This window comes from Podarcis cretensis (assembly GCF_951804945.1).
Source record: "Podarcis cretensis genome assembly, chromosome: 3".
NCBI lineage: Eukaryota > Metazoa > Chordata > Lepidosauria > Squamata > Lacertidae > Podarcis > Podarcis cretensis.
Genome location: NC_137172.1, coordinates 110,921,025 through 110,948,506, shown reverse-complemented (window position 1 = coordinate 110,948,506; position 27,482 = coordinate 110,921,025). Strand labels below are relative to the sequence as shown.

Here is a 27,482-nt window from a genome sequence, read left to right as displayed (position 1 = left end):
CGCTCCCGCGGCCCGGCCCCGCCGTCCCTTACCCGGCCGCCGTCTCCTCCTCAGCTTCGGGGGGAGGCGACCCGCCTCAGCCACTGCGCCGCCGCCGCCGCCGCCGCCCGCGACGGATAGAGGAGGACGGAGGGGGCAGCGATGGTAGGTGGCCCGGGCCCGGGCTCGGCTTCTCCCTCCGTCGCCCTGAAGGCCCCGGGGCGGCGGGAAGAGAGGCCCGGCCCTGGCCGTCGAGGAATGGCGGGTCTGGGGCAGCGGGGGGGGGGGGCTGGCTTAGCAGCGGGGCAAGCGAGAGGCGCTGGGTCCTACCTCGGGTGGGGGCTGGCATGAGACGGGCCGGGCCTTCCGCAGTTCGGGTGCGATGGGGATATCCCTTCCTTGGCACTTCTTCTTATTCTTCTCTCCCCCCCCCCCGCCCTCCTTGCTGTACTGCTTCTTTTTTAAAGGTTTTGGCCTAGTTTTTCCTCCTAAAGACCAATCCGATCGACCTTAGGCCGCAGGTGGGGATCCTGAGTGATGAGATAACTCTCTACTCCCCCCCCCTCCTCCCTCTCTGCAATCCTGGGGATGCCTGCTCAGAAGCAAGTCCCATTCAGTTCGGTGGGACTTCCTCCCCCCCCCCTCCGGGGAAAAAAAGATTGCAGCCATACACACACAATTTCTTGCAAGTAGGAAGCCAAGGCCCGATGCATTCAGTGGGACTTCCTGGGCAAGTATGCCTAGGATTTGCAGACACACACATGCAATTTATTGCAAGTGGAAAGCTGGGGTTGTCTGCTCAGAAGCAAGCTCCGTTCAGTGGGACTTCCTCCCCCAGGCATATAGGATTGCAGCCGTGCACACACAATTTCCTGCAAGTAGGAAGCCAAGTCGCATTGCATTCAGTGGGACTTTGTGGGCAAGTATGGTGGGTAAAACCACAGTGTCTAGGACTTGCCGATCGTATGGTCGGCGGTTCGAATCTCCGCGGCGGGGTGAGCTCCCATCTTTCGGTCCCAGCTCCTGCCCACCTAGCAGTTCGAAAGCACCCTTAAAGTGCAAGTAGATAAATAGGTACCGCTTTATAGCGGGAAGGTAAACGGCGTTCCGTGTGCTGCGCTGGTGCAGGCTCACCAGAACAGCGTTGTCACACTGGCCATGTGACCCGGAAGTGTCTGCGGACGGCGCCGGCTCCCAGCGTATAGAGTGAGATGAGCGCACAACCCTAGAGTCTGTCAAGACTGGCCCGTACGGGTAGGGGTACCTTTACCTTTACCTTTATGCATAGGATTTGCAGACACGCACACACACAATTTCTTACATGCAGAAAGGTCTATCGGGGAGAAGGCTAGATTACAACCTTCCCATTCCTATCTGCTGATTGAAAATGAATGTTTTAGCTTGGCACCAAACTTTTTTGTTTGCAGGGATTTTTGTTCTCTCGCCTGGAGGAAGGTTTTTGCCAGTTAAGACTTGGACCAATGAGAGATCGGTCACTGTGTGTGCAGCTAGTCCGAGAAAGGCAAAGGCTGCAGCTTTCTCCTTGACATGCTACTTAATAATAATAATACTTAACATTAAGGGATTTATATGCATATGTTGCTAAATGTACTATAACTTCAGAAGCGATGATTTACCACTGGTAGGAACTTGCCTTGTAAGACATTTAACCATTGGCCCATCTAACTTTTGTATATGCTGACTGGCAGCAGCTCCGCAGGGGAGGTACTGGGGGTTGGTGCTGCAGAAACCCCTGCAGCACGCACTAGCTGCCATTGAGAAGTAGCAGCCTTCTGGCAGTGGAAGGCGGATCATCTTTGGAGATTTGGGCTCCCTCCTGTGTGCGGTTGCATTTAAGGTAGAGACAGCGATGACAGCACTTCCTTCGCAAAGCAGGTGGGCATGTGGCAGGTCAAAGCAGGAGCCATCTCTGCTTGTCTGCTTCCTTTTCCCGCATCGTCTCCCTCTGGAGTGCTGGGGACTGGGCCCAGGACAGCCCCTTTGCCTTAGAGGCAGGGGAGCAGAGGTACCTGCAGCTCACAGGGAGCAATGGTAACAGGGAGCTTGCCATGTCCCCTTGTGCCATGTGGTGTATTGGGCTTTGTTTTCCACAGGCATCTGGTTGGCCACTGTGAAAACAGGATGCTAGACTAGATGGGCCATTGGCTTGGTCCAGCAGGGCTCTGTTTATGTTCTTAGGGTCACTTCTGCCTCTCAGTTGCTTTCTGTTGCTCCTGAAGGAGCGTTTCCACCCCCGTTGTTCTGCCTGGACGCTGAGGTCCAGCACTGAGGGCCTTCTGGCGGTTCCCTCACCGTCAGAAGTGAGGTTACAGGGAACCAGGCAGAGGGCCTTCTTGGTAGTGGTGCCCGCCCTGTGGAACATCCAATCAGATGTCAAGGAAATAAACAACTATCTGACTTTTAGAAGACAGCTGAAGGCAGCCCTGTTTTGGGAAGTTTTTAATGGTTGAAATTTTATTCTGTTTTTAGTGTTCTGTTGGGAGCTGCCCAGATGGGCGGGGTATAAATAATAAAATTATTGTTATTATTCTGTTTCTGACTGGCACAACACAACTAACCACATTACTGTGATGGCAGCAGCTACAGTCATGTTGTTGTTTAGTTGTTTAGTCGTGTCCGACTCTTCGTGACCCCATGGACCAGAGCACGCCAGGCACTCGTGTCTTCCACTGCCTCCCGCATTTGGGTCAAACTCATGCTGGTAGCTATGAGAACGCTATCCAACCATCTCGTCCTCTGTCGTCCCCTTCTCCTTGTGCCCTCCATCTTTCCCAGCATCAGGGTCTTTTCCAGGGAGTCTTCTCTTCTCATGAGGTGGCCAAAGTATTGGAGCCTCAGCTTCACGATCTGTCCTTCCAATGAGCACTCAGGGCTGATTTCCTTAAGAATGGATAGGTTTGATCTTCTTGCAGTCCATGTGACTCTCCAGAGTCTCCTCCAGCACCATATTTCAAAAGCATCAATTCTTCGGTGATCAGCCTTCTTTATTGTCCAGCTCTCACTTCCATACATCACTACTGGGAAAACCATAGCTTTTACTATACGGACCTTTGTTGGCAAGGTGATGTCTCTGCTTTTTAAGATGCTGTTTAGGTTTGTCATTGCTTTTCTCCCAAGAAGGAGGCGTCTTTTAATTTCGTGGCTGCTGTCACCATCTGCAGTGATCATGGAGCCCAAGAAAGTAAAATCTCTCACTGCCTCCATTTCTTCCCCTTCTATTTGCCAGGAGGTGATGGGACCAGTGGCCATGATCTTCGTTTTTTTGATGTTGAGCTTCAGACCATATTTTGCGCAGCTACAGTCATACCTCGGGTTAAAGTAGCTTTGGGTTGAGAGTTTTCGGGTTGTGCTCTGCGGCGACCCGGAAGTAATGGAACCCGTTACTTCGGGTTTCGCCGCATGCGCAGACGCTCAAAATGACATGCGCAAACACGGCGAATCGCAACCTGCGCATGCACAGACACGGGTTGCGTTCGCTTCAGGATGTGAACAGGGCTCCGGAACGGAACCTGTCGCATCCAGAGGTACCACTGTATTGCCTCTCCTGCTTTGTCAGCTGCCTCCATACACTGGCTATCTTCTCCTGGTTGATGTGGCAGATAATCCCAAGGACTTTATCACCCAGAGATAGAAAGTGAACAAGGACAGTGGCTTCTTCCAGGTTTCTTCACTGCTGCATTGCCCACTAAGGCATGTAAGCAGCATAGGGAGTTCAAAGAGAAGGCGCAACTGCAGTTTCTGCCCATTTGCTCTTTGCTTCTGGGTGGAGAAGACCTAAGTCCATGATGCACAGACCTAACTGCTGTACCTCCTAAAGAGAGAGAGAGCAGAGGTGACAGCTTCTGCTTCCTGCAACTGCCTCTGTTGTTCATTCAGGTGAGCAAGCAGTGGTGACAGCTGTTGCCTTTAAATGCTTTGCGTCTCCCTCTGGGCAGTGTGGCAGGGATGTTTTCCCACTGGGGAAAGGTGGAGGGGGCCCTGAGCATTTTTGCAGAGAACCCACTTCCCCAGCTTGGAATAGGCCGTGTCCCACTACTGAGAAGCAGTATATCCTTTTATGGTGGAGGATATGAAATTCATCCATGTTCTTAAACCAAATTGGCATTATTCAAGTTGTTGAAATGACAGTCAATTATATATATATATATATATGTGTGTGTGTGTGTGTGTGTGTGTGTGTGTGTGAATGGTATGTTTGAGCTGTTGTTCAAGTGAAAAAAACAGTGAGAACAACTTCTGAAAAAAGTTCTCATTGTTTTCAATGCTGCCTCAAAATCTTTGGATGGTTGGTACATTGCTAGTCACTAGGGCAGTAAACATGAAATGAATATGGTGCAGTTTTCCAATTTAAGTAACTTGCAGTGCAATCCTACCTCTGTCTACTTGGAAGCAAGTACAATTGCATTTAGTGAGGCTTAATCCAAAGTAAGTGGGTATTGGATTGCATCTTTATTATAAGTGCCTTTCTTTTCCCCAGAGGGGGTTACAGCATAACCTTGCATATTGGTGGGTTTCTTTTGTTGGGGTATCCTACGGCCCTTGTGTGCATGCATTCATTTATATCTCAGGGAAGTGTTTGAAAGAGCAGGAAGTCATCAGATAGTCAGCCACATTAGAGAACCCTCCCTCCTCCAGTCTTGAGCCTGGTGTTAGAAATCTGAAATCTAGGTATCTGGTTGGCCCTTGGGTACCCCTGTCTATAGGAAGCAGCTTGGCTTGGCAAATCCAAGACACCTTGAGAAACTTCCAGCATCTTTTATTCCTCCACCAGCATGTTTTCCCATCAGTTGTAAGAGACACATGGATTGAATTCATGCACTGGCATGTTTATGGTTCTTAAAGTAGGATTCTAAAGATTTATGCTACATTATTATTATTTATGTTGATAATAAAGAATAATGCAGAAGTAGTGTGTATGTAGCAGCCAAAAGAACTTAACAAGGCCTTGACTAAATACATATTTATTGTTCTGCCAGTCATGTCACCACTTCCTTGTAGGTCCCACCAGTGATTAAACTGCGCACACTGCTCTCTGCTTGTCATATAGATTGTATTAATAAATAGTTTGTTTGTTACTCCCAGAGAGCTGTCTCTTACTGGTGTGTGTGGGGACTATTCATTTGGAAACAGAGGGTGTTAAGAAAACCAAACACATTGTTCATTGCTAAGCCATGAATATGGAGTACACATTTTTAAAATGGAAAGAGGTAGGCAAAGAATTGCAGTAAAAATATTGGCTCATAAATGAATTAATAGGCAGATTATGACTAAAATATTAAAAAATTCAATAATAGATCTATATTTTACAAATCTAGTTTTTCAAATGAAAATTCTGCTTGATATTCATCGTGCCTTGAGAGCATTCAGTCAGAACAAAACATCCACAAATGGGGAAGATTTATGCAAATTGGAATCTTGCTAATTTCCTGAAATTATGAAGTTAATATGAAGCAAAGGCTTTCACCTGCATGTTAAAGGAGTCCAACTGTCACATTTGCATCGCTCGTGGCATTTTAAAGCTAGGTCCGTGGTGCCTGCTAAAATTGAAAAGCAACTTACAATGAACTAGGGCAGTATTTAATCTCTTTGCATCCAAAAAATAAATAAATTTAGTGGATGTTCACATATTCAAACTTAGGAACATAAGAAAAGCCCTGCTGGATCAAACCAAAGGTCCATCTAGGCCAGAATCCTGTGCCCACAGTGGTGAACAAGATGCCCCTGGGAAGCCCATAAGCAGGACATAAGTGCAAGAGCACTCTCCCTACTTGCAGTTCCCAGCAAGTGGTATTCACAGGTTTGGGACACGGTCGGCGCTGTGGTCTAAACCACTGAATCACTTGGGCTTGCTGATCAAAAGGTCGGCGGTTTGAATCCCCATGACAAGGTGAGCTCATATTGCTCTGTTCCAGCTCCTGCAACCTAGCAGTTCGGAAGCACACCGGTGCAAGTAGATAAATAGGTACCGCTGTGGCAGGAAGGTAAACAGCGTTTCTGTGCGCTCTGGTTCCCGTCAGGTGTTCCATTGCACCAGAAGCGGTTTAGTTATGATGGCTACATGTCCCGGAAAGCTGTCTGTGGACAAACACTGGCTCCCTTGGCCTGAAGCGAGATGAGCGCTGCAACCCCATAGTTGCCTTTGAGTGGATGTAACCATCCAGAGTTCCTATCCCTTTTTACTTTACCTTATTCAGAGGCATAGTACCTCAGATACCATACACAGCCATCATGATTAGTAGTTGTCTGTCCTCAAACTTCCAGCAGCTTTGTTTGCTAGCTCCTGGCTTTAGTGTTATGAGAGGAGGAGAAAATTGATAGTAATTTTATTTTCTGTGACAAAGTGGATGGGACACCCTGCATAATTTTATACACCCCTATCATGCACCCCAGCAGTACACATTTTCCCCCAAAACTTAGTAAGACCCAAATGTTTTAAACTTTTTTTGTTGAGAAGTTGCTGCACCCCTTTGATCATTTTGATCGCCTGTTTCTGAACCTTTCCCAGGCTTATCACAGAAATCAAAGCGTACAGCTATAGACCTAAAACAGCATTGCAAGTTATGTTCCTTGCATCTGGCAAACACTGTTCTGTGTTGCTAACAGTTTACATTGTTTTCTTCTTCCAGTTCTTCCCTGCTTCCAGATTCCATGTAATCAATTTAGTTCTGAACTCTTGGGCTGTTTTTGTAATTACCAGGGTGTGGTTTATTTTCTGTCATCGACATAACCCCACTCCTTGCTTGTATAAGAGTTCAAAGTATAAACTAGGGTTATAAACTGGTCGGTTAAATTCATTTAAATATTTATATGATACCAAGCCTTAATTTCTTCTGGGGAGCAACAGTGGGAGAGTGCTGTTCCAAAGTGTAGGTGCTGCCACAGTAAAATACCTTACAGCTGCAGAATGTGTATTATGTGGGGCCTGTAACAGTGCCAGCTCCGCAGCAAGTTATTAGTCATTGCTCAAAGAAATACCATGTTTAAATGTTTCTTCACCCGACAGAAGAATTTAGATATTTAGGGTTGTTCAGGGTTTCACTTGAGAATGTGAATGTTCACACTGGCAAGCCCTGCCCTCAATGTTCCCAGATGTGTGGACTCCTGTTTAGACCTTTGTGTGATTAGAAGGGGAATTTAAAGTGCATTTTGCTGTAAACCCACTTAGGAAACTCCCCTTGATTTGGAGCCCTTTCTTACCATGGTTCCTGGTAGCAGGGAGGTATCAGCAGAGTGCAGTTCAAAACTTTCTTTAAACCTTTGTGGTAGTTGCACCAAGATCTGAACAGGAGCCAGTGTGCCTGGTGACACTAGAGATGAGGCTAGTATGTGACTCCTGCTCTCACCCATGGTTTCAGTGTTTGCAAGGATGCTTGAACACGCCTGAGTGAAACGTTAAAATGTCTCAAAACCGTCTCAGTATCGTAGGAAGATCCATATTTGAAAGTAGTGGCATGAACTATGGTTTGCAACTGCCTGCTCTGGCAGTTAGAAGGGAATCTTAGTTTTAGTAGGTTGGTGGCTTTACTGCAAAAGATACATTATGTGCCATATTTGGTCCCCCCCCAATCCAAGGGCTGTTAGTTTAAGTGAACTGTGGATCATTTTTAATCTGTATCTAGGCCTGGTTGTATTTCCCAGACATTCAAGAAGACAAGTGATAGCATAGCAGTTTGAAAAATATAAATTGAGTAGCCCTTTGCTTCTTATAAGCTTAATAACAGTAATGGCTTCCACAAGAAACAGTTGTAGATCACGAGAAGACGAGCTTTATATCCAAATGGATAGGGACATTCTGATGAATCACATCTGATGTTGCTCCTTAAAATTAATAAGTTCCTTTGTTTATTTAAAGCAATATCTACCAAACTTTTCTGCCAAAAAACTCCCATAGCAGCTTATATAAAATCATGAAAAACAAGAAATTCCCCACCTGCACGCTTACAGTCTAAAAGACACAGCCCAAAACGAAAAGGGGATAAAGAGGGAAGAGGAAACTAAGCAAACTCAGGCACCAATTCTTAAATTACAGAGTTCTTATAATGACTCAGTGGAACGAAAATAGCAAGAGGTGAAGCCATATAGCAGAACCAGTGGGGGTACCCTGCTTTCCACCATGTTGACATGATGGATGGCTGCTGCTAGGTTCTGTTGTCAACCCCACCAATTAATCAAAGAGCAAGTTATACCCTGCAATTAAATATTTAATGGAGTCAGTCATTAATACCACAAGATTATGTCTATTAAATCAATATAGGGCAGACGAGGAGCACTTGTGCCAAATCAACATTAATCTGCAACTTAAGCATAGTGTAGGCAAAACTTGTAGCATAGTCTTAAGTGTATCTACTGTCATTAAGTCCCACAGGGTTCAATGGGGTTTTCTTCTTAGTGAATAAATGTGTCCTCTTCTCTCCCACAACAGGATTTGGCTGTTACATGCATTTGGGATTCATCTTAAAATTGCAATGGAATATTGTCTTAATTGGTAACAAGAATAATGGGAAGGACTGTGTACTATGGTCTGATGATGACACCATTTTGTAGATATTTATTATTTTCTCCAAGTGGATTTCATGACCAAGTGTGAATTTGAACCCAGGTTTTCCATCCTAAATCTAACCCTAGCTCTCAGGATTACATTTTAGGTGCTTTGTAGCCACCTTGACTTCACTGTTGAATTTGTTGATAGTTTGCTTTGACTTGAGGTTTGGATTTATAGGTAAATATTGATAACATGGTGATCAGTGCTTAATGTTTCCGTTCAGGTTTATCGTTGCTATATGGTATGTGAATACTGTTCAGTCTTTCTATTGACAACATCTTCTAATGAAATATATGGGAATGAATATATTCGCTAAGTATGTTAACTAGTGTAAGGTTGTATGATTTGGAAAATTACAATTCCATTGTTGTTTGACTAAATGAAACAGATGACTATTTCTTTTTTAAAGTACTTAATGAAAATAACCATTATAGAGTTATATAGGGCTAAACCTGCACTTCTCTGTATTTGTTTCCGAGATTAATCATGGTGTTTTCCCCTTAATTGTATTGTCAAGAAGCAAATTATGCATAGCTAGCACTCTAAACGTTTCTTGGTAATTTTGTCAAATGCACAGTGGGAAAATAAGTATTGCCATACTGGTAAAATCATACAGCGTAGCAGGGAAACTTAAAATATTATTCCATTCCATTTAAAGCTGTCTGGTGGAACAAAATGACTGTACACTAATTAGTCCTATATGCAATTTCAGTCCTGAAGGGTTCCATCTTTGTGACACTTTAGTTTTCCAACTGTGACGTGGGTATTCCTATAGGAGGTCACTGTTGTTAGGGAGGGCCTGAACGTACAGGAAAGGAAGGAAGCAGAATGAGGATCAAATTAAAAAAAGAACAGTGATGCCTAAGAGGAAGTCAGTCTGGACAGAGGGAACCAAATGCTACCGTACACAAATGGCTTATTTAGAGTTATTTTGTGGTTGGGGGCAGAATTCCCTAGACAGTTAAACTGAGAAATACTTTCTACCTAAGGAGTCCCAGAAAGCTCCTGGCACTCATGATGACTAATATTGGGCTTATAGCAGTGTGGGCTTTCCTGTTAAAAAAAGCAGCAGAAAAAGAAGTGACCCCCCCCCTTTTGCCCTTATCAGTGGAGATCTCCTTTAGCATGTTTGCCTTAAGAGTTAGTAAACAAATTACATATGCTGTATGAATAACTGGGACAAAAATACAGTAGTCCAGATTAGTTGAACTAAAATATTTGAAAAGGGAAAAAAATAAAGTGCACTTTTCATTCAAAACATATATTCAAGCATGTTCAAAGCTTTACTAGAAAATTATTGTATATTGGAATACTTGTAAATACTTTAAGACATGACAACCCTTACTATATCTATATCCGTATATCTATATTTATATCTATAGATAGATATAACAGTTTAATAACACATAATTACACATTTCTGGATTGAACAAAACCATCCACTGATGCATCACCCTTGCTTGTGCTAAGAAAATCTAGCTAAGACTGCCTACCCATATAAGGCTAAGAAAAATATTTTATGGGCTAGATATTTTGTTTATATTGTGATCCTCAGATGAAGGGTGATATAGAAATTAAATAAATAATAAATATGGAACATGGTCTGTGTGCACCATTTGGCGGTGCTTTTAGTTGTCATTTTTATCAGAGATCCATTCTCTGCAAGCCTTTGACCCTCCAAACCATGTATTTTGCCCTCCAAGGTATAGTATCAGATCCTTTTTGAATCCATCTTAAATTAACTCTCTCTTTGGCTTGAAGTTAATTGAAGTCTCTCCTCTTCCCAAACCAAACACATTTAGGGTCTTAAACGGGGCATCCCCAAAACCAGTGAATTCTTTCTAGTGTTAAGTTTCTTTCCTCTCTCCCATAATCAGATTTACCGTATTTTTCGCCCTATAGGACGCACCGGCCCATAGGACGCACCTAGTTTTCGGGGCGGGGGGCGGGGAATCAAGTAAAAAAATATGATTCCCGCCCCCCCCCGGCAGCTCTGGGAGCAGTGGACAGGCTGCACGCAGCCTGTGCGCTACTCCAAGACCTTCTCCCTGCTTTTGTGGGAGGTGGCGGAATTCCCCCACCTCCCGCAAAAGCCCACAGGAGCCCAGCGTGACCCTTGCGGGCTTTTCGACTAGGAGGGAGAAGGGACTGAAACGGCCAGTCAGTCCCTTCTCCCTCCTCAAGAGAAAAGCCCCCAAGAGCAGAGCCCCTTTAAAGAGCGCGCGGCTTTTGCGGGAGGTGGGGGAATTCCCCCATCTGCCGCAAAAGCCCGCAGGAGGGAGAAGGGACTGACTCGGCCAGTCAGTCCCTTCTCCCTCCTTGGGGAAAAGCCCCCAAGAGCGGCGCACTCTTTAAAGGGTGCGCGGCTCCTGCGGGCTTTTCTAGGAGGTGGGGGAATTCCCCCCCCCCGAAAAGCCAGCAGAAGCCGCAGAGCCCCTTTAAAGAGTGCGCGGCTTTTGCGGGAGGTGGGGGAATTCCCCCATCTCTCGCAAAAGCCCGCAGGAGGGTTGGAGAGTAGCGGGAAGGCGTCGCGTGCCTCCCCGCTGCCCCCCATCCTCTGGGGCTGGCGATGGGGGAAGCGCTGCTTTCCCCACCGCCAGCCTCAAAGAGCAGACTCTCCTGGCTTCAGCGGAAGCAACGCGAAGCCTCCGGAGCGCAGGCTTCGGAGGCTTCGCGTTGCTATCGCTGAAGCCAAGGAGCCTGCATTCGCCCCATAAGACGCACACACATTTCCCCTTCATTTTTGGAGGGGAAAAAGTGTGTCCTATAGGGCGAAAAATACGGTAGTATTTGATGCAGTAATTCTTGTAGGAGCTCAGGGATGTTGCCAGATATTTAGAACTTTGAACTTAGGCCCAACCTACTAAAAATGCATACACCCCTGTAATACAAAGCACTCTTCCTAAAATTGCAAGGATGGGGGGCATTCAGCATGTGCTCCTGCACCAGCAGGACGTAAGATTTGAATTATGGTAGTATGACACAGCACTATTCGCGTTGTACATAAGGCACTGCTGAGTAATGGTAATATTTTCAGGGCAACTCTGGCGACGGAGTGGGACTGCTTATCCATTGCTAATCTGTGTGGCATTTTGGCCTTCATGGTGCACCCGCAGAGTGGAGACCAAGGGCACATTTGTAAACCAGAAAACGGATGTGGCCACCACACTGACACAGCTAGCGCAGTTACACATGCACTGCCGTCACACACTCTCCCCTCTGTCAGCAATTTGGCTTGAAAAGTGTTAGCTCTCCATTCCCAGGTGTAACACACACACACACACACACACACACACACACACACACACACACACCTACACACCTGAAAGCTTGAAACCTGCCAGCCCTTTGGGTACAGTGCAAAGTGTTTGCAATACCCCTTCCTACTCACCCAACTCACTCTGCTTTGAGGGAGGGGAGCTGTACATGTATTAATACAGGAAGCAGAGTTGGATCCAAGCTCTAAAGGAAGGGGTGAGCTGCACTTTTATGCCAGGGAGGAGGCTAACACCAGATCCTGTACTTGCAACACATCCAGTTGGTGGGATGCATTAAGCAACATGCCAACACATAGTAAACCATAATTACTTCAGTTTAGACCCTTTCAAATGCAAGAAGTGTCTCTCTCTTTAAACAATTTAAATTCATGTCTAATTTGATATTGTATATTTCTTGTACACATATGGAAGTTTTGCTGTAACTGTGCAATCACCAGTGGTGTAATTTGGCCTAATTAGCCTTTGCTTAGTGATTTGGGATGTCTATCAAGGTCTGTTATGTTCTCAGGAAACGTAGTGAGTTAAAAGCTAATGCGGTGACCTCATCTCTATTCATTAAGCTCCAGAGTATAAACTGCACTGGAGAGCGACTGTTAAACTGTATCAGTCCATTTTTATGCTGCAAGTTAATCTGCTTTAATTTGGATACTAAATTTATCCAATTTAACATTTGCAGTTATAACGGGAAATAATTTACAGGAAAAAATGCAGTATATTGTTCACTTCCCTTTTTGCCTTGCTTGCAAACGTTTCTCGGGATTTTGTTGGTGGTGGTGAGGCACAATCATTTTTATTTTCTTGGGTTCTTTAAAATGATGTTCCTGTTTGAAAATTGGTATGGCTTCAAGGGGAAATTATTAGCCAAGGACCAATAGAAAACACACACATTTGTATCATTTACTTTGTGCGAACGGTTTGCCTTTCTACTTAAACCGATCATTAAATGAGAGTGCAGCCACCGGCTCTTTAATATTAGAGCTATATGCACACTGTGTCGCTGTGCTGCTGGTCCAATCGCTCTTTGTGACTTCAGCTATTGGCTCAGAACGCTGCTTGTCTGACTCCATCTGCAGGGCTCTAACACCTCCTGCACTCAGATCCATTCAACACACAACTCGCGCCAGCTGACAAGCAAGCAGCAGCAGCAGCATATCTTGCTCTCCTACTTTGTTTTGCCACACAACAAAGCTCTCTCGCAAGCAAATGAAGCTGGGAGTCATGATGGGGAGGAGTTTGACAGATCAAGTACTGGATCAAACTTAAAAAGCTAATATCTTAATTCAGCATACTGGAAAAAAGGTCACCTTGCCTTGCTGGAAAAAGAAGCACACAATCTCAGCCTTGCAGCTCTGTGTTCGGTACCTTCTGCTTGCCTCTGTTCTACGTAGTTAGGCTATCTGATTACACAGACAAGGATACTCATGGTAGATGACAAGGGAAAGAACATGAAATGTCTCACCTTCTTCTTGATGCTTCCAGAGACAGTTAAGAACAGGTCCAAGAAAAGCTCCAAGAAGGCAAGCAGTAGCAGTGGTGGCAGCAGCAGCAAGTTACCTCCAGTTTGCTATGAAATCATTACCTTGAAGACTAAAAAGAAGAAGAAGATGGCTGCTGATATTTTCCCCCGAAAGAAGCCGGCGAACAGTAACACCACTGCTGTCCAGCAATACCACCAGCAAAACATCAATAACAACAACATCATCCCAGCTCCAAACTGGCAAGGACTGTACCCCACCATCCGAGAAAGGTAAGCAAGTTGGGAAATGGTTTCTTAATTGTGCTTTTCAGTTCAGTGGCAGTCTGTAGTGAGACAGCATGCCTTCCCATTAGGCAGTGCTCAAAGAAGGGGAAATGATTTTACTTTCCCCTTGTGCAGTTGTTATTTTTTCTCCTGATAATGAAGAATATTTTTGCATGCAGGCTGCCTTGATTTAACCTCTCAGGCATTCTTCTGTCATGAAGGCACATTCACGCCGTATTAATCTTCATATTTGATCACACAGTTTAGCATTTTTACTTTTACAAAAGTTCTTGCTAAGTTTTTCTTGCAGTGTCATACTTTTTTTTTTATTAAAAAAAGGCCGTACCTTGGTACATTTAATAATTATTAAAGTCATTTAAAATCTGTTCTGCTTTTTTCAAAAAGGACTGTTTTCTTTCTCACTTTGTGTTTGTGTGTTTTCTTGGTTGCTCTTGAAAGATTGTAATATTATAAGGAGCTGAATTGCACGTTTGGGATGCTGAAACCCTAAAATAACTTATTGCCTCTGTTTGTAGAAATGCAGTAATGTTCAACAATGACTTGATGGCAGATGTTCATTTTGTGGTTGGTCCACCAGGTGGGACCCAGCGGTTGCCAGGACACAAAGTAAGCAACAGCTGCATTACTAGATCTGACATGGGAAAAGCAAGGGGAACATCAACCGTTGCCATTGTTACTTAGTGTGGGAGGCTTGGGTACTGGAACTGACATAATTATGGAAGCTTTTAAGCATCTTTGCCTGGTGAAATGCTTTAGCGGTTTCCCCTCCAGTTAAATATCTTTGCTACTGTAATACAAGGTTGGGAAAATCTGTGTCTGTTTCTGGACCACAGTTCCCAGCCATGCTAGCCGTTGGGCATGGGACTTGTAGTAGGGACTTCACATGTTCCTCAACTGTGCAGTACAATATTACCCCCTCCAAAATCTTGTTTTACTGATTTATGACATTATTATCCTATCCTTCCACCAATCTGCCCTCCTTTTAAAAACTCACAACAACCCTGTGAAGTAGGTTATGCTGAGATGGCGGCTGGTCCAAAGTCACCCCATAAGTGGGAATTTGATCTCAGGCCTCCACATATAACATTCTGAAACACTGCAACACACTGCCTCCCAGTGGGGGTAGCAATGTATTAGAATAGCAGTCTGTTCAAGGGTTGTGGATGGGGTTTCTCCAGGATTCCCTTAGTGAGTTTTGCTTTAAAAATTCAGAGTGCAAAGTGAAGCCATGCCATGCTCTCATTATTGTTGATTGCCTTCATGGCTTCATTCTTAATGCTCACTGTGGCGCTGCCACATTTCTGCTTTTCTGTTGGCGATGAATTTTGTTCTAAAGCATGAAATAATATTTCCCTTTTTGAACAGTATGTCTTAGCTGTTGGAAGCTCTGTATTCCATGCAATGTTTTATGGAGAGCTTGCTGAGGACAAAGATGAAATCCGTATACCAGATGTGGAGCCTGCTGCTTTCCTCGCTATGCTGAAGTAAGCATCCTTCTTCATTGCTGGAAGTGAATTTGTTTGTACTTGATCTAGTAATGCCACAGTTAAAAAGTTAGGCGTCGTCATAAAGAAAGAATTGATGTGCAAACACACTCATTAGCTTACGGATACGGTGTCTGTAGTTGTGTGCTAATTATAGGACTTTTAAAAATGAATATTTTATTTATCCCTCCCTTCCTTCAGATGTCAAAGAGATAAAGAATTAAACAACTTTTAGAAGACATCTGAAGGCAGCCCTGTATCGGGAGGTTTTTAACGCTTCATGTTTTATGTTTTTAGATATGCTGTCAGCCGCTCAGAGTGGCTGGGGAAACCCAGCCAGATGGGTGGGGTATTGTTGTTGTTGTTGTTGTTGTTTTATTAATAATAATCCCTCACTTCCCTTCCCCGCCTCCATCTCCTGCATATTTATTTAGTCAGTAGGTCACATTGGTCAAGCTGCTTTTTCATATACTTTATAAAGAATTGAATATAAAAAGGAAGAGCTTTAAAACAGGGTGAAATGGAAAGATTCCAAACTACTAATATACTGTTGCCCGTTTTAGATGCAACACCAAGCCAAACCATGGCTTAGCAAATCTGAGCAAGCATGCAAGTCTCCAGAGTGAAGATCACAGCCTCAACAATCCTATCTCAGTCTTGCTGCTGTCATGCTTCCTGGGGCTAAGCCATGGTTTGGCTTAGTCTTCCTTCCACGATCCAGGGTCATGGTTTGACTCACTTCAGTGAGTCAATGCATGAGAACAAACCTTGGTTGCAGCGGGTGGTTTGTCTGGTGCAAGATGAACCATGGGACACAATCTTCACACTGAGATCTCACATGTTTCCTCATTCCCAATAAACCATGAGTTGGCTTAGCATTACAGGTGAACCAGGTCTGCATTTGATTGTGCTACCCCTTTTTCTAACAACACAATTCCTTTTTATTCCTGATAAGCGCAGCTTCTGATGATGCTGTAAACTTCTGAAATGCAGTCACTGATGATAACGTTTTCTTATAGGCCGGATGAATTTTCAAATGTTAAAAATAATAGTATTTTCTTAAATGCTGTTTCTGCATTTTAAACTTGAACTGAAGAAAGGACATGCATTTGGGGGGAGGTGATTTCTCCCTCCACCTGGCTTGTTTTTCTTGCATGATTAGTGGGAAGTAAGGAAGAGCAAGTTGCTTTCTAACAATGATTGCCCATTAACTCAGGATTTAATTTGGAATGTGTATTTGGAAACATCTAGCATTTCTTATTAAAAAATAATCGTTTTTCTCTGTGTCGTCTGTTACTGTTTTATATGTGTGCTTATATATTATAAAAATCCTTTCGCTGTGCCATTGAATCCCCCTGCAAGCTTTGCCTGACCATGTAACTGCTAAATATTAGTCTCCGGTCTGGATTGCCTTGGCGATTGTGAAGGGCACTTTCTAACTTTTCCTTAGGGTGCTTTTGCTGCTTGTAGCTGTGGTTAGTCAGCACACGAATGTGTGAAGAGCTTCAAAGAAAGGAGATGACATGTATGAACCGGCAAGACGCAGTTGTGTCGTCATTTGTGGCTAGATCTGTCAAACTGCGAAGGTTGCAGTATTTAAATATAGGTGTTACGTCCTGATGCAAATGGGATGTTGTCAGGTGAATAGTATGATATGTTCAGGTTATAAATACCAGCAGTGCCTTAGGTAGATATGGGATCTTCGGTTGAATCCAGAAAAAAAGGATTTACTGCTTGATGCAGCTCTACAGTGGAAAGAGTTTATATCTTCCTAAATGCAGGCACTAGGAAGCATACTCAAACAGAGCACAGTCTAATACAGGTTTAAGGGCACTTCACAACCTTTGATTTCAATAGGCCTTTGATTTCAGTAGATGCTTGTGTGTGTTCTGCTGTGCACTTGATTGTACTCTTGGTGTGCACAGTTCTGGAAACACGGATTTAAGAGTAAGACGAGTGGATTCATCCTAATGAAAACATGTTTAATACTCAACATTTACACTGAGCTGGACATTTACCCTGTCAAAATAGGGTAGCAGCGGAAACATCACAATGGAAATACCATGTTTTCACTATCCATAGCTAAGGTGTGCCAGGAGAGAAGAAAGAAGGGAAGAGTGCAAACCAGGTCACTGTTATCTCCAGTCTTGATTTTTTTCTTTTGGTGATAACCAGTTTATTATCTTTCTGTGGCAATTTTTAAAAAGCATCTCTAAAATTAGGAGCCAGACATTTTTGCAATTAAAGAAAAATATGGCTGTTACAGTAGGCTTTGGTGTACTTTATTGTCCTAGTTCATGACCAAACTATACAAGATGTTTAACTCTTTCATCTCCTGATAACAGTCCTGAGGAAGGTCCCTCTTCTGAGGCTGGTATTTGTTTTGTAGGGGAAATATCCAAAATCAGGGTGGAGCAGGGATTTTCCTTGGGACTGCAGCTGGGGAGATTTACACCAAACTGCCTGGTGTTATTTGCAGGGTTGAAAACTGGCCCATTAAAGACACATTTAACCACATCTAGGCAAGGTACAGCAAAAGGTAAATCTGTAAAGTGGCTTAAAACATAACTTACTGATATTTGTAAGCTACTCTGTGAGACTGTTTTCTGTTGAAGAGTAGGATTAAAATTATTTTAATAGAAAAATAATTAGGCCCCTGGTTTCTAATATGTGTACAATATGTTTAAATTTGTGGTGTTAAAACCTACTTGGTTTCTATATATCATGTTTTGAATGCATAAAACCTCTACACTGGTGATGTGCACATTTGCCCTGAACATAAAAGGAAAATATGCATTTTACTTAAAGTATTAGTTATCATTTCTATGTATGGTAAGTGTCACTTAAACAGTCGGAGCTTTTGTCTGACAGTTGCTTTTAATCCACCAAAAATCCCCAAAGCAATTTCATTGTTATAAAAGTTTCATTTTAAAAAGACCACAGGTAAATTAGCCTGTTGCTACTGTTTATAATAGCTGTGCACGTTAGATATTTAACATCCCTAAGTGCTGTCTTCTATGCTGTATTCTTTCTGACACTTAAAATCCCAAGGGCTAGAAGTACGTGTTAAAACATTGTGCATCCAAGAGAGATTATGGTTGCCTTGTAAATGAGCAGCTAGTGCCCCATAGGGAAAATCAAAAGAAGTAAACACAAATCTTTTAAACAAGAGCTTAAGTGAAATTGACATCAAAGCTTCACAAATACGGTTCAAAATATTCTGCCACCCCCCCCCCCAGCAACAAATGGCTTTTAAACGATGTCATGACTACCTTCGTCCTCCTTCCCTTGCCTCACTGCCAGATCAAAACCAGTTTGTGCTACTTCCCTCCCTCCAAATAATTAACTTTGCTAGAAATTACTAGGTTTCCAATTGTGATCTGCAAGTCATACATATATGGCTGCTCTAAACTCTTTTCATCGTGGTCAGGTTGAATGTTCAGCATGAATTGCATGCAGTATGCAAAACAAACCAGATTGAAAGAGAAGTACCTTTGCCTTGTTCTTGTGCTCGAGTAATGCCTCCTTTTCTTCTTCTTCATTGTGCTTGGGAGCTGGAGGAGAATAGGCAGGAGAAACTAAGGGTACTACTGGATGTGCATTTTTGGAGTATGCTGTGAGTTCACTTGGGAGACAGCCTATCAGCTTCTTAGGGGGGCTATCCCAACCTGAAAGAGTTTGGCTTCAGAACCCAGCTAGATCCCCAAACAATCTATTGCAGGTACACTACAATCTGCCCCATAATCTTATGTGGAATGGATTGTGGAAGATGTTCTCTGGAGTACTTTGATCACTTCCCTTGAGTGATCCGATTGCAATGTTAGTTGTCAGAAACTCTGTAGATGATTGGATGAGGGTGTCCATCTAGTTGACCACCATCCTTTCCAACAATGGTCAGTCCCTGGTGAAGCCCACAAACAGCCCCTCCATTGTCTGCAGCTGGTATCCAGAGAGACACAGCCATTGAACCTGAATAATCAATTTAACTAGTCATAGTGAATAAGCATTTTAGAGAGAGCGATCTTCCATAAATATGTCGGCTCTTTTACTGGCTACCTAAGCCAATGGTAATTACCACATGTTTTGTTGGCGAATTCAGTACATTTGTACATTCATTTTCAAACAGATTAGTTTTCAAACGTTTTGGCTCCCGAATGCTGCAAACCCAGAAGTGAGTGTTCCGGTTTGCGGACTATTTTTGGAAGCTGAACATCCAACGGGGCTTCAGTGGCCAATCAGAAGCCACGCTTTGGTTTCCAAACATTTTGGAAGTCGAACGGACTTCCGGAACAGATTTTGCAAATAATTCCTGAACAACTATATTAGTGTTTTATCATACATGTGTCTTTCACTACTAGTGTTCTTGAAAAACGCCCATTTGTTTTGTTAACAGTATTACATGCGTGTCTTTTATTGCAGATACATATATTGTGATGAAATTGACTTGGCTGCGGATACAGTTCTGGCAACTCTTTACGCTGCCAAGAAGTACATCGTTCCTCATCTTGCCCGCGCATGTGTTAACTTCCTAGAGACGAGTCTGAGTGCAAAAAACGCTTGTGTACTGCTCTCCCAGAGCTGCTTATTTGAGGAACCAGACCTGACTGAGCGCTGCTGGGAAGTGATTGATGCCCAGGCGGAGCTGGCTTTGAAATCAGAAGGGTTCTGTGACATTGATTTTCAAACACTCGAAAGCATCCTCCAGAGGGAGACCCTGAATGCCAAAGAAATTGTGGTTTTTGAAGCTGCTCTCAGTTGGGCCGAAGTAGAGTGTCAACGCCAAGAGCTACCTGCCAGCATAGAAAACAAGCGCAAAGTCCTTGGGAAGGCCCTCTATCTCATCCGCATCCCTACGATGGCGCTTGATGACTTTGCAAATGGTGCTGCTCAGTCCGGCATCCTGACCCTCAATGAAACAAACGATATCTTCCTTTGGTACACGGCTGCCAAAAAGCCAGAGCTGCAGTTTGTGAGCAATGCCCGGAAAGGCCTTGTCCCGCAACGCTGCCACCGCTTCCAGTCTTGTGCCTACCGCAGCAACCAGTGGCGCTACAGGGGCCGTTGTGACAGCATACAGTTTGCTGTTGACAAAAGAGTGTTCATTGCTGGCTTCGGGCTCTATGGCTCCAGCTGTGGATCGGCCGAATACAGTGCCAAGATTGAACTCAAACGGCAAGGCGTTATCCTAGGGCAAAACTTGAGCAAGTACTTCTCTGACGGATCTAGCAACACTTTCCCAGTGTGGTTTGAGTACCCCGTGCAGATCGAACCAGATACCTTTTACACAGCTAGTGTGATTCTGGATGGAAATGAACTCAGCTATTTTGGACAGGAAGGGATGACAGAAGTTCAGTGCGGCAAAGTAACTGTGCAGTTCCAGTGCTCTTCAGACAGTACCAATGGCACTGGGGTTCAGGGGGGGCAGATTCCAGAACTTATCTTTTATGCCTGAAAGAAGATAGGTTCCAGAACACGGAGAGTGCTGTTCTATGGTGTATATGTCTGGTCCAGACCTGTTTGATACTTACCTTGCTGTCTGCAGATATGTGATCAGTACAGGTAATATGTTCCTGAATGCAGTGAACAGCTTAATGCTTGCTGTACTTTTGTAGCCTAAGTGTAAAATTCTTTTTACTGGGAGCTCCCAGGAACAAGCAAATGAGCAAATTATAAAAGTCAAGAGTTTCACAGCCTTACCACAAATGAGATGGCCTTTTTTGTGTGAAAGAAAGGAAATAGATGTTCTTCTCCATGCTGTTTCCCACCTACCCTTTTAACTTGCTACTTTCTCCTGTTCTTTTGATTTATTTATTTTTGTTTCCTCCATGCCATAGGCTTTTCAAACATCTCACTGTTTGTTTTAACGGACACCCCCTCACACTTCCACTGGAGGCTGATTTGGCAGCAACACCACCAATTCACACAAAATCAGTTTTGCTAGAGACAAGTTTGGTCTTCCTGCATGTGCTAATCAGATGTTGGGAAGTTGTGTTAATTGAGATGGACCACTGGGATGAACTGGTGCATTGAGAATGTCTACAAAGGAAAGTAAGTCTCCTCAAGGAGCAAAGTGGGTTATGCACAGTAGATTCTTACTTTCTTCAACACCATTCTCCCAAGCTTCTCCTGAGACACAAAACAACCCCTGCTTGTCCAGCTAGTGCATTGAAATGAATGGTGTTTTCACCATGGCAGTGCCTCACGGACCCATTTCTTTTTAATAAAGCATTTCCCCATTTAATAAGCCTTTGTAGTCACCCTTTATGGGTCCAGTCCCTTTCCCACAATTTTCTGATCCGTAGAAAAGGAGCAAATCCCTAGTGACTATTTTTTCTTTTTCCAAAGGCAGTTGAAAACTTTTTGGCATGGGGTTACTTTTACCACCCGAGTAAAATAATAATAATAGCATTTTTGTAGTATTATATTACTTTAAATTGCTATGGATAGTTCAGAAATTGACAAACTTGACAGATAAATGGATAGAAGCAAGAAGCAAGTAGATTTCAAAGACTTCTCCATTTCTGAGTCAATATCCAAATAGCAGGTTGGACAAAATGCAGTTGTACTTAAATATTCACCCACATGTTTGCTTTTTAAAGATGCCCCAGATCTGTGATTTTTTTTAAAAGATGCCCAGATTTCTTGGCTTTCAGAATCCCCCTAACTACGTACTGTTTAGGATCAGATAGTAACATGGCTGGCGTGGATGCTGTTTGTAGTTTTTCTTCTTAGAGCTGCTTTTTAGCACAGCTGTAAATGGTTGCTTTGAGTAGCATTCATTACCACACTGCACAGAACGCCTGTTAAGGCGCATCTCTAAAACATGTATATGTTCATTTTATAGGAAGTTTTGATTTTTGTGTGATTGTAATGAAATTGGTAACTGCCAGCATTTTCTGAAAAGGGGACATTAGTGACTTAGATTTCCCCTGTTTTAATTTGATCTTCATTCAGATCTGAAGTTCAGTTTTTCATTGACCAGAAGCATTTTTTTCCTCTCCTATTTTAAATTGGTTGTCAGGCTTCCTGTAGAACCATCTGTGTTCTTGGCAGGAAAGGGCTGCAGGCTGGGTGGTAGTAAAAATGAAAGGAAATAAGCATAACTGAATGATACAGAGCAATTTCATGTTCATGAAATAATAAAAGGCACATTTTCAAGTAGGCAACACTTGTCTCTGCTTGAAAGTTGCTGCTTGAAAGTTTTCAACTCCCCTTGCTTTAAATTAAGAATATGATTTATTCAGTAAAGTAAGCATGAATGCTTCCTGCTACATTGTTTAAGGTGGGAGTGTACCTACCCAACACTAAATCTATACACTGATATAACTATATAAATGTTTCTCCCACCTCTCTACCCACCAATATGGTACATTATCTATTCATGTGCTTGCTCTGAATATTTTAACCTGCTGGAATCCTGGCTTCTAGTAGTCTTTTAAGTGCCATTAAGAATCTAAAATATGGTGGATTGGGCATGAGAAAATCCAGCCGTCAAATGCAGTGTTTTCTCTGATGTGTATAATATAAAGGAAAACACAGATGCTATTCTTAAAGGGAAAATGTTATTATTGCCTTTTTAATTATTTCAAACGGTATGATGTAAAACAGAAGCATATAAATGCTCTCATGTTGTATTGGGGTTGCTTCCTGATCAGATGTACCTGATGGTATCCTCAAGAACCATTGTGGCTGGCGCATACCAGGGAGAACCAGGTAAAAGCCCTGCTCAGTCACAAAATTTCTCTGGTGCGCGTAGCCTAACTTTCCTCACACTGATGCTGTGAGGATGAAATTGGTGGCAGGGCACCGAGGAAGGGCAGGATAGAAATGAGAATGAATAATCTGTGCATAATGTGCTGGGAGGGGGGGGGGCTCCTGCAGATGCTTCCCCATGCTTTTTCATGAACCTCAAATAAGAGTCACAACGGAATTGCATGGTTTGAGCAAGTAATGCTATTTCCCCTACTAGCAATCCTATAAAAGCCAGTTTCCAGACTAGGGTCATGTGTGGTTTTTGATGCCCTGTGCCCTCTTGGCCTCTAGATGGCATATGTACACTGCTGCTTTTACTTAATGCCCCACTGAAACAGATGGCTGTCATGAGGTCCAGAATGGTTTCCGAGTGTAGCACTTTATATTTCCCTTAAGCGTGAATGTCTTGCCATTCACTTCCATGGGGGAAAGTAACTGGGTTTAGTTGGGTGTAGTGCTGGGGAGAAAGAGGGCTAGGTTAGGCGGCCCCTGATTTTGGAATGCATAGCTCAACCTCCCCTGAAAAGGGGCGTCCTTCTGTCCCTCTTCCCTTGTTTGTCAAAGTGACAGGCGCTTATTCAGTTTGAACCTGAAAGCAGAAGTGAGTATCATTTGCCTACCACTATGAGCAGTTCTTAAACCAGTTTGCAGTGGTAAATTGCAATCCTTTTTTGATGGTACATTTCAGTGCACCATCTCCTTTACTGTACAAGGGTAATGTCAATGAGGTGTGCTGTCGGATACAAAAAATGCATGTCTTAAACCAATATAAAAATTAAGCAATATATTGGTTTACTCTTAAGATAAGGGAGGCATAGCTTGCTGCATAAAAGTTAGCATGTGTCTTCTGCAACTGAGTCACTTAAGCTGATCAAGAGGCCTGGACCTTCCCCATGTGTTCCTTGAAAAAAGAGATGAGTTCAGAGTTTAAATAGTATTAAATTTGTCTTAGTATGGACAATATTTTAAAGCATATTTTGAAACTGATTTGCATTCAAGGCACATACTGCAGAGGTGTTTAAAAATTATCTCTGCAACCATGAGAGCTAAATACTTTCACAGCTTTCATGAAAGCACCCTTCCCTGCTTTTAGATTATACAGGAGAGAACTAAGTTATGCTTCCAAAATGATTGGGTGTTTGTATTCTGCTTGGTGTACATTATTTTACGTGTCTCACAATGAACTCCTGTGCACGTCTACTCAGAAGTAAATCTCACTGAGTTCAGTGGGTCTTACTTCCAGATAAGCATGCACAGAATTACAGCTTTAGACAGTAGAATTTAAAGTGTGCATTGCACTACTTTCGGAGGTTTTCAGTTAAAATGCCTTTAAAATTACTATTAAACTTGGGCCACTTCTAGTATGAATTATTTTTATTGTCAGCATCTGTACCATGCCTTTCTAAGGCATATTCAATGCAGCTTGTAATCAAAATAAAAAGAATGCACAACATAAAGTATAAAAATATGTAGAAAATGGCAAAGCAATAAAAAGCACTAAAAACTATAGGATAATCTGGCAGGGGAAGGGTGAAAAATGAAGGCATGCTGCAAAAGCTTGCTGTAATAAAATTGCCTTTGTTGCTCATCTAAAAGTGAGTAGTGACAGGGCCAGGAGCACCTCCTTGGGGAAGCTGCTCAGATGTGTGACTGAGAAAAAGTATAAATGGGATCAAAACGAAAAGTCAGAATGCTAATATATTGATAAGGAGGGAACACACAAAGAATGGGGAAGTCCGCATTTTCCGAGTATGCTGCAGAAGCTGAGGATTTCAGAGTTGGTTCTGTAGATAACACCAGAAAATTCAGCCAAATGAAATGTGCTACCTAAAGTGGCACTTTAACCATGCAACTAGCAATTTTATGAAGGAGGTTTTTGTACCTTTCAGAATTGTCCACGTTGATCTAGTTCCTGGTCAGTTGTTACTCTCCAGGGAGCAACCTGGTAAAGAGTCTTGCAGGTGCAAACCATCCCCAGATAGAAAGTAATGTGTGGTACTGCATTTGGTTGAATGCAAGATCTCCATGGTGTTGTATTCAAAGTAGGACTAAGGCTGTTGTTCCATCAGCACAAACCTTTCTGCTTGCTTTACAGAGCTATCTCCCCTTCCTCAGCATGCCATTCTGAGGATTCTCCCAAACCCCTGGAGAAGATTTGGGGAGAGCACATTGGAAAGTCCCAATGTGCTAGCAGAAATTGTGGTCCTAAGGCTTCTGGTTACTTTCTTGAATGGGGCAGGGGGTTAGAGCACAGTAGATTGCATACAAGAGCCTCTAGGTTCAATCTCCAGCATCTGAGAAATGCACACACATACCATCTGAAACTAAAGCTGCTGCCAGTCAGTGTATACTATTAAGCTAGATGCACCAGTGGTCTGACTCTGTAGAGGACAGCTTCCTGTGGATAAGGAAACGTCTAAGGAGTTGAGTTTCCCCCCACTGCTGATTAACAAAAGTGCTTTTTGCCTGAATACCTACGTCACTTTTAGAACAAATAGAAGAGAATGCCCAGTGAAATATGCCAAATAAAAAAACAATTACAGGGTCGTCATTCAGCATCTCTGAAATGCATAAATGGCTGTGTGTGGACTTTGCTGTTCCCTTACATGAACAAGGGTATGCAGTGAGGAATCTCTGTACATGCACAGAGGCACATCTCTGTGGATACAAGGTCCTTGCATGCAGGGGGACTATGCATTTGTCTCTTAAATGCATAAAGTGCCCCACAACTGCTGCTATCTGTTAACATTAACACTAATTATATTATTGGCATTCATATTTTAATAGTGCTATTTAAAAGTATCTGCTGGTGATCATACCACCACTATCAATGAAAGGCTTTACCCAAATGGCATTGAGTCAATCCTGTTTTCTGTATCTACCCATGTTAGGTTGGATTCATTCTAATCAATGTATGTTGCCTTAAATGGTTTGTGGATTGAACTATAAGGCTGCCAGCATCAATCGACTGGAAGCTGGGGATGTCTGTAGAATTGTTTCCAAATGAGAGCTTTGTACCCTTAAATAGAAAGTCAATATCCTAAATGTATGAATTCCTGTATTTTTTGGTTTATTCTTCTAAAGTACCAGACATATTTATCTGGAACAGAGCCTGAGATGTGAGAAAATATTATAGATGCTGTTTAAATTACGCCTAACATCTTGTTGCATGGCGAGCTGGAAGAAGTAAGGGAAGCTGTTAACTGGATTTGTGGTGTAATATACTTTAAGCATATCTGACATAGTATTTAAGTAAATGTTCTAATTTCTACAGTACTTATTGCACTGATTTTTTTAAATGTTAAAACTCTGTTATTTCAAAGACAACTGCGTCTAGTTGTGCTTGGAGCAGTGCTTGACTATAGCAACCGATGGCATTATTTATGAAGGACAGATATATATATATAAATATGAAGTACCTCAAGTTGAATGTTATCGTACTGTATCTTTAATGTAACAGTGCAGAATTTTAGTAGACACATGAATGTGTATAATCACATTTAAAAGGCAAATAAAAATTGAACTGGTTCTTACACTGTTTCCTGGTGTGCTTCTGAAACTTTAATAAATTTGCAGTAATACTTTCTGGACTTTGGGCATCAGAAAGGCTTGATGTACCTGATAAGTTCCATCTTGAGGAAGAACAACAAATGGGTTGATCAGTATTTTGTTAAAATGCTAAAACCGAAGCAAAGGAGATAGGAAGGAGTGGTGGGTTCGAACTCTTGAGAAATGTAAATACTACAAAAGGTGGAATTCAACTGGGCAAGATCCAACTTGAGTTGGGTCAATTTGGTTGGGAGCTGTACCTCAGTGGGAAGAACATGGGAAAGATCCTAGGTTCACTTTTCTGCAGGTAGGGCTGGGAGAGAACCCTGTCCGAAACCCTGGAGAGCTTCTGCGAAGTCAATGAAGACAATACTGAGCTAGATGGACCAATGGGCTGATTCAGTATAAGGCAGCCCTCTAGGTTCTGGTGCTTACTGCAGCCCATGAACAGAAAGCTCTTCTACATGGGGTTGGTGGGTGGGCAATGATATTTTATCACTCCCAACCCCAGTGACAGTCCTACATGTGATGGTGGTGGTGTCATATGTCATAATGTGCTCTTCCAGGTTGTTTAATCAACCTATTCAGTAGGTTTTGGAGGGGGTGAAAAGACACATGTGCTAGAGCAGGCATCTTCAACCTCTGCCCTCCAGATGTTTTTGGCCTACAACTCCCATGATCCCTAGCTAGCAGGACCAGTGGTCAGGGATGATGGGAATTGTAGTCTCAAAACAACTGGAGGGCCGAGGTTGAGGAAGCCTGTGCTAGAGGAACAATCTGTAGAGTTTGGAACGATGATCATGGCCACCAAGGTGAGAAGGGGGGGAATACCTGTTGGCACATCTATTCCTGAGACAATGAAACCATGCACACAGTGGCCAACTCTTTCCTGTCCTTACCCTTTCACAGAATACGAAGCTCAAGAGAAAATGGAACTTTCTTGAACTCTCTTTCCTCAACCGGCTTCTCAAGTCCAGATTATATTTCCCTATTGATAGCAATAAACGATCAGAGATGCTTGCATATGACACAACGGAAAAGCAACAATGTACTGAAAATGGGAGCTGCCTAATCTATTTTGTTAGCAAGGCACATGCCCCTTTTGGGGCGCTACA

The 27,482-nt window shown here is 43.1% G+C and overlaps 1 protein-coding gene and 1 long non-coding RNA gene across 3 annotated transcripts; one reads left to right on the top strand and one right to left on the bottom strand.

Annotated features, from left to right (window-relative positions):
- On the top strand, positions 1-24,269 carry BTBD3 (BTB domain containing 3). 2 transcript variants are annotated; one of them, XM_079969911.1, is made up of 5 exons: positions 1-144; positions 13,300-13,567; positions 14,098-14,188; positions 14,948-15,066; positions 19,486-24,269. In XM_079969911.1, exons 2-5 carry the CDS (start codon positions 13,425-13,427, stop codon positions 20,516-20,518), a joined length of 1,386 nt encoding a protein of 461 aa, XP_079826037.1. In that variant the 5' UTR covers positions 1-144; positions 13,300-13,424; the 3' UTR covers positions 20,519-24,269. The 2 variants fall into 2 exon arrangements, with proteins under 2 accessions (XP_079826037.1, XP_079826036.1); XM_079969910.1 differs by lacking the exon at positions 1-144 and having other exon boundaries at positions 12,894-13,567.
- On the bottom strand, positions 23,806-26,749 carry LOC307212708. Its single transcript, XR_013837127.1, has 2 exons — positions 25,233-26,749; positions 23,806-25,193 (listed from the first exon to the last, which is right to left on the bottom strand). It is a non-coding gene; the product is annotated as an uncharacterized lncRNA (long non-coding RNA).
- Between the last annotated feature and the right edge of the window lie 733 nt (positions 26,750-27,482).

Excerpts from the sequence above, each read along its gene's own strand:
- BTBD3 (XM_079969910.1), top strand. The coding sequence starts at position 13,242 with ATGGTAGATGACAAGGGAAAGAACATGAAATGTCTCACCTTCTTCTTG. Across the intron at positions 13,568-14,097 it reads TACCCCACCATCCGAGAAAG|AAATGCAGTAATGTTCAACA; the intron begins GTAAGCAAGTTG and ends CTCTGTTTGTAG. Across the intron at positions 15,067-19,485 it reads GCTTTCCTCGCTATGCTGAA|ATACATATATTGTGATGAAA; the intron begins GTAAGCATCCTT and ends CTTTTATTGCAG.